Source organism: Strongylocentrotus purpuratus, unplaced genomic scaffold (assembly GCF_000002235.5).
Source record: "Strongylocentrotus purpuratus isolate Spur 01 unplaced genomic scaffold, Spur_5.0 spur5_contig_850, whole genome shotgun sequence".
NCBI lineage: Eukaryota > Metazoa > Echinodermata > Echinoidea > Camarodonta > Strongylocentrotidae > Strongylocentrotus > Strongylocentrotus purpuratus.
This window is the reverse complement of record NW_022145558.1, coordinates 46,199-53,512: the sequence shown is the minus strand read 5'-3', so window position 1 is coordinate 53,512 and position 7,314 is coordinate 46,199. Positions and strand designations below refer to the sequence as shown.

Sequence of the window (7,314 nt, the reverse complement as noted above, 5' to 3'; positions counted from 1 at the left end):
AAGACAATCGTAACTATATATTTCAATAAATCAACTAAAGGTCAATTTACAATAATCTTATTCTATATCCAATATAAATCATGTTCGGATTGCGACCAATTATGAAAACCGTTAGGCAAACGCAAAATTTGGATTTGATTTCCCATCATAAATATCTTGATAATCAGACAGGCGATCGGCTTGTAAAAGTCGTGGGGTTCCTGACTGACCTTTCTTTGCAGCATGAGTTAAATCAAGGATGTTGTTTCAGAATCTGAGACAAAGTTACCGGATCCCTTTAAAGGTTTTTGAAATAGCCTCGAGTTATTGTTGGACTGGCCCGGAAGAATGATGAACAGAGTACAGTGAACGACAAAAGATAATAAGATATATAAAAATCTATCAAATGAAAATTGGATGTTGATATTATCATTTTAAGGTATCACAAATTAAATATATATGTAGTACTACTAACAAATTCCGAATGGTAGCGGAGATATCGTTCAACAAACTTTTTTCTTTAAACGTGGAGAAAAGTATATAATCAAGGCTTCAGATTACTATCAATTTTGGCAAAGGACCCGATGATATTCAGCTGATAGCAACCGACCCCCTGATTGATATACCGTTTTCATCCGATAATGAAATGTGATGTTTATGATCTGCCAAGAAAAAAAAAAATGTTGGCACTTTATCAGGAATACCCGTTTTGTGAAACGGGAGAGGGTATAACTGGGTGCATTGTGGAGGCTGAAGACTGCCTTTTCATTTAAGGAAGGGATTATCTGAATGCAACAGATTAGACTTTGGAATGATAGGCAGGGGCGAATCTAGCCTTTTGCTACAGGGAGGGGGGGGGGGGGGGGGGTGGAGGGGGGTTCAACCGCGTAGCTAGGAATTTATTTCAGGGGGGCGGTACTGAGCGCGCAAAGCGTGCGAATCATTTAAAGAGCGCGGAGCGCGCTCCCTAGGAGGGTGGCGTTCCCCCTCCCGTGCGAAGCGCTGAAGCTTTGTCGTTTCATCAAATTATTAGAGAAAGAAGACGATTCGTTGTGCCGTTCTCGACTCTTAATCCTTATCTGAATTCAGTTCCCCCTTCTCGCGCGAAGCGCAGAACCTTTGTCATTTCATTCAATTGTATAATACCCATTTTTGTCTACTATCCATCATGTCTTATAATCATTTAATCATAAAAATAATAATCATGATGATCTTCAACAGTTAGCTTTGAATATGAAAGCACAACGATCGCTTAAATCTTCACACACACACTTAACACAAAAGTGCAAATTCCATATACAGTCGTACTTTTCTCGACTAAAATCCGCATCCCAAACCAAAGAGCATAATGCAGGGGCGGCGGAGCGTCTTTCAAAATAGGAGGGGGGGGGGGGGCACCTACAAAGGGAAACATCAGTGGACAAAAGTATATACCCCTACATCGTCATGAATGTCATTACACTACCACGGATGACACCAATATTTGTTTCTATCTTTTCGTAGTACAAGATACTGCTGAATTTAATAAGCAACATACCCTGCAGTTTGGTGTGATGGTAAGTATATTAATTTTCGAGCGAGTGAAGCGAGCGAGCAAAAATTTAAAGATTTGTGAGGTCAAAGTGCGAAAAAAAAGAAGAAGACAAAAACAAACCCGTGTTAGTATTAAGCACAATCTATAAAAAAAAAGACTGAAAAGTTACATAGTAACATAATTATATCATCTATAAAATTAATGCGAACGAGCGTAGCGAGCGAGCTCTAGGGAAAATTAGAGAAAATGGGGCACTATGTCGCCTAGAATTAGGGGTGCATGTTATGGAGAAAGGAAAAATAGACACTTATCAAATGGAAAAAGGACAGTTATTAAAAAAGAAAAGGTGCCCGTGTCAAAGTAAAAAGGGCTATTATCAGAGGTGAAAATTGCACTTGTAAGAATGGAAATGGAGAATCTGTCGAAGGAAAAGGGTACCAATCACATTTTAATAGGGGTATTTTATCAGATGTTAAAAGGGGCATCTTGAAAAGGGGGCGAGGCTCATATAGAAAAGGAAAAGGGGCACTTATCCGAAGGACACATGGTACAATATTAGACAGGAAAAGGGGCACATGTCAAAATAAAAGGGCACTTATCAGAGGTGAAAAGTGGCATTTAAGAGAGAGAGAGTGAAGGGGATTCTTATTACGAATGTAATGTACACTTATTAAGAAACAAAAGGGGCACGAGTCAAAAAAAGTAAAAAAGGCAAATTATCAGAGGTGAAAAGGGGAATTTCTCGCACCTGAAAAGACGTATACTCACCAGAAATGAAAAGAGAAGAAAGGTCAGTTATTAGAAAAGAAGGATTTTTTGGGGTACCTGAAAAAAGTGGGGCACAGTGTCCCCCCCCCCCTCTACCCCTACCTCTGGCATAATGAGCAAAAGTAAGAAGACACAAATGGAAAAATCATGTCATTTCAGCAACATTCGTAAATCACTGGTATCGAATTAGAAATAAACCACGTTCGAATTTCATTTAGATGGTTAACTGCCCCCAAGCCCCCCCCCCATCAGTACGCCAGTGATAATAATGCACATCAATAATGCACATGTACACTGAATAAAAAAGTGCAAAGTCCATATACAGTCATACCTTTTCCAGTCTGAATAGACCACCTCTACTGTTGATAATAATTCAGATTTTTCAGATTTAGATTAGATTCAGATTAATTTAATTGGTCTATTTGTTGTTGGCATGACAAAAAGCACACGAACAATATACGATATAAAATAATGTACACAAATAGATAATACACAGTAGAAAAGTTACAATGACGTATTTTTATGGAAACACGGATATAAATCGTTTTTACATAGTGGAATAATATAAGAAAATAAACGGAAATATTATTATTATTATTTGTATTCTTATTATCATTATCATTATCATTATCATCATTATCATTATCATTATTATTATCGATATTATTATTGTTACTATTTTGTATTCATTATTATCATCCTCATCATCAACATTATTTATTATCATTATTTGTCACGGTAATATAGCTGATTTTTGTTCTATATTTTTCTTCATAAATTAACCGGAAACAACTACAACTTGCAATAACATAATTTTGATATCATAGCTAGTTGTTTTTTCTTTGCTCGTGAAACTGGTACATTTGGTGGAAAGGAAATGGTACAATGTAATTGATGAATATCGAAGTGGCAAGATACAGGCCTTTTTAATTTGACTGGAGTTGTTCATTGTACTTACGAAAGGAAAGCGGGACAAATGAATTATCAAAAGAATCGTGAAGTTCGAGCCTTTATTGATCTGTACCGCTTCCCCGATCGCAATAGGGTATAGCAAGGATGAAGGGGTGATGACTATTTTCCAGAATCTGGAATACCTGTTTCAGTATTGTACTAACGCATTCCTGTTTCAAATCTGTCACTTCGCCAGTCATCTTGCCAGCATGATTGGCTATTCTCTGCAATATCTTAAGATTCTCCTGTCTAGATCTGCACCCACCGTACCAGACCGCACAACTAAAAAGCATTACACTCTCTATTACTGATTTGTAGAATAACCTCAGGATGGTTCTGTCAACGTGGAACGAATTCAGTTTTCGTAGAAAGTACATTCGTTGTTGAGCCTTTGTATACCAAGATTGGCATTGGTTTTTCCATGATAGTTCATTTTCAATTATTGTACCAAGGTACTTAAAATGTTCCTCACACCAATTCTCAAATATGAATAACTCCTCCTGACATTGGCGTTCATCATTGCCATGGATCATGCCAATGATAGCCGTGTCATCAGCATGTTTAACAATTGAGACATGGTTATTTGACACTCCGTTTATCCTCTCTTTTAAGCATGATTGGATTTGCTTGACCTTTGTTTGAACGAAATTCGAAAATCATCTCTTTCGTTTTAGCTATGTTTAATACCAAGAAATGTTCTTCACCCCAATTCAGACATGGTTACTTGACGAGGTACAATCATTTGTATACATGATAAATACTGGTGCTGACAGCACGCAAACCCTGGGGGCAACCTGTATTGATTTCGTAGTCACGTAATCAGACAAGACATTATGCAGTTTTACTCTTTGAGTGACCTATATTGTGAAATATGCCTTTGATAGGTTCATGAGGTATAAAGCCTGATCATAACCAGTTAATCTAGCTAAAAGTCTGCCTTATTGGTACACCCAGTTGATAAGTGCTACCATGAGCATACAGGTTACATTCGAATGGAAATAATGGACTCGCAGAGCAGATCAGGATCAACGAAGCGATGGCTGATTCTTGTGGGACTCTTTGCCGTCGGATATTTTGACATCGGAACGCTAAAATCGCTGGGCGTGTTCCTTGAGGAAATGACGGAAGATTTGCAAACGTCTCTCGCTGTCGTCGGAGTAGCCATTGGACTATGTCATGGCGTAGCAAATTGCTTTGGTGAGATGCTTTTTGTTACGATGGCCATTTATCAATCATAACCAGTATTGATTTTCCATTGTGCCCTAAAGCATCGGTTTGTAACTACATGTATTTAAAGAACATATAGTCGATATGGACGCGTGACGCTCCATGTGCTATAGCAATGGAATAAATCCATTTAGATTTAACATAATGATATCATTTATAAATGATTTTCATTGTAAAGCATTTTAATTAATAAATGTCGCATCGCTGAGTCAGTCACGCAAATTATATTCTAATCCCTAACAATGACAAAGTAATAACATCTCAGACAATCCATGACATTTTTGCTAATCTATCCTGCCAGAAAGCAATTACTTCAATTTTTTCTTGAATATACTTACTATTTTTAAACAAAACATTTTCTAATTGATTCTTGCCTGTAAATGTTTAATTTCACAGCGGTTGTAAATGTCCCTCTATTAAAGCGATTTTCAGCAGGAAAACTCATCTTTACAGGCAGTAGCATTGCCGCTACAGGACTCAGCCTCATTTATTTTGCAACATCTGGAATACACTTTCTACTACTAATGCTTGTAACAGGTAGGACTTCTGCGAATTTCTTATTACATAGATCTCTCTCTCTCTCTCTCTAAGTGCCATATCGATTGACTTTGGCGATCATGCTGTTCCACAACCCTCAGTTCCTAGCCTTCTCTATAGGCACCACTCCCAGTTCTTTAACTCCTCTGTCTTCCAACACTTTCTGCAGACTGTCCATCCAAAGTATCCTCCTTCTTTCCCTACTCCTTCTTCCCACAATTTCCCCTGTACATAATAATAGACCCAAAGTTTACCCCTGTGGTACTCCCATCAAAGCAGGTTAATTGGCCACTAAGTTCTTTCTTACATAATCTTGTTTCTGAATTTTCTGTAATCTTTTACAATTGAAAAAGTGATCAAACAGACGACAATACAAGTATATTTTGTTCGTAAAAACCGTCCCTAACTTTATCAAAATTATATATTTCATGACAATGTTTTTTTCCCTTTTTCACCAGGGTTCGGTTTAAGCGTCGTCATTTTGCCTTCTCACGCATGTGTCATTGACTACTTTCCAGATCACTTCGAAATCGCTACAACCATTGTCCTCCTGGGCAGCGCTGTAGGTATAATGACGCTCCCATTGCTTACAGAACAGCTCGTCATGGCTTACTCCTGGAGAGGAGCGATCCTTATTCTAGGTGCCTTGAACTTTCATTCGTGTGTGACGGGGCTACTAATGGCGTCAAGTAGTCAACAAAGGCGTGTGTTAGGAGAACCTACAACGTTAGCCGGCAGAGCTCAGATCGGGGAAGACCATGAAGAAACTGTGTCCCTGATAAACGAACACGCGAGCTTTGCCCAACATACCATAGATGTTCATCTTGATGACGATGATGTTGGTGATGGCAATGACGATGGGGTATTTTGCTCTATCGCCATAATTGCCAGAGCTGCCAAAAAGATATTCCTGGATATTTTCGATATCAAAGTCTTCCGTGATTGCCCCCGCTTCATCATAGTCTGCATGACTTTCTTTACTTTCGCCATCTCCTTCTACGGGTGGATTGTCTTCTTGATTCCCAACGCCGAAGCCAAGGGTATCAGCCCCGACAAAGCAGTCCTACTCGCAACCATTGGCGGTGTTGCGAACATCTTTGGAAGGCTCACAGTAGGTTTCCGGGCTGCAAGGGTCAATCTGAAACCCCGGGTCACCTACTGCCTCATCTCCGTCGTATCAGCAGGGGCGTTCTTCTGTAATTGCTTCACTAAAAGATTTTCGATTCTTAGCTGTTTTGCAGCTACGAATGGCTTCGCAATGGGTTGGAAAACCGTGAGTAGTAATCTTCTGTGTAAGGACAGTGTCTCGGAGGAAAGGTACCCAGCTGCGATGTCTTTCTCATCACTCGCCTTTGGTATAGGGGAGGCAGTCGGGGCGTTGTCCATTGGTAGGTACATAATTATGAACGGATAAAACGTGTCAGTTACGGACCATTTCGATTTGTTTGTTTGTTGTTACTTCTTATCTCATTTTTAAAACTCGTCCGGAAATCACGGTACATACAGCAACGTAATGAATAATAGAGTATGAGGAACGCCCTCTGTTTTCCTTTTGCTGCGAGTAGATGCTATCGGGTTTCCCCCTCATACATTTTGAATAAGGCAATGTACCAATTAATCAACACGTGGGACATAGTTAAAAGAACAGTACACACACACATTATTAATTATCGTGGATTAAAAAAAAACACGTAATTATACAAAATAATAGGCCAATATCATGAATTTTAAAGCCCATCTGCACTAGTTCGGCCAGGTGAAATAAGACCTTCCTGCAAGGTCACTGACAGGTGGTTATCTTATCAGATCAGCTCTAAATTAACATAAGAGAAAGAGGATCATGGAGGACCAACAGACACCGATCAGGCATTGTTTGCTATATAGAGGGCGCAAGTAGCTACAAGTAGTGCAGTCCCGCTTACAAGAACTTGAAATTAAATATATATATATATATATTTTCTCTACAAACAGGGCTTCTTTACAATATCACCAAGTCATTCGATGTCATTTTCTGTGTGCTTGGAGCAGCAAATATATTGGAGTCCTGCATCATCATTTCTCCCATCATCAAGGATAGGATGGTCGCCATGGTTACCACCCGTTAATGAAGGGCAGGAGGTACACTTTCATGGGCCGGTTATCGCCAGTGGTATAGCTAGGAGTCCTATTTACCCCCACCGTATGGAAAATGGAGGGACACAAATAGCGAAAGGGGTACAACGTGCTTAATTGAACGATATTTTCACGGTTAAAAGAAAAAAATATATACGTAATGTTTTGTTCACAGATGAAGAATTTTATTTTGACACTATTTCTAT

General features: G+C 39.0%; 1 protein-coding gene across 1 annotated transcript; it reads left to right on the top strand.

Moving 5' to 3' along the window:
• The first annotated feature begins 4,233 nt into the window (after window positions 1-4,233).
• LOC584356 (monocarboxylate transporter 12-like) lies at window positions 4,234-7,101 on the top strand. The gene is made up of 3 exons (XM_784217.1): window positions 4,234-4,429; window positions 5,455-6,384; window positions 6,968-7,101. The coding sequence occupies exons 1-3, from the start codon at window positions 4,234-4,236 to the stop codon at window positions 7,099-7,101; spliced, it is 1,260 nt and encodes a 419-aa protein (XP_789310.1).
• The last annotated feature ends 213 nt before the right edge of the window (window positions 7,102-7,314 follow it).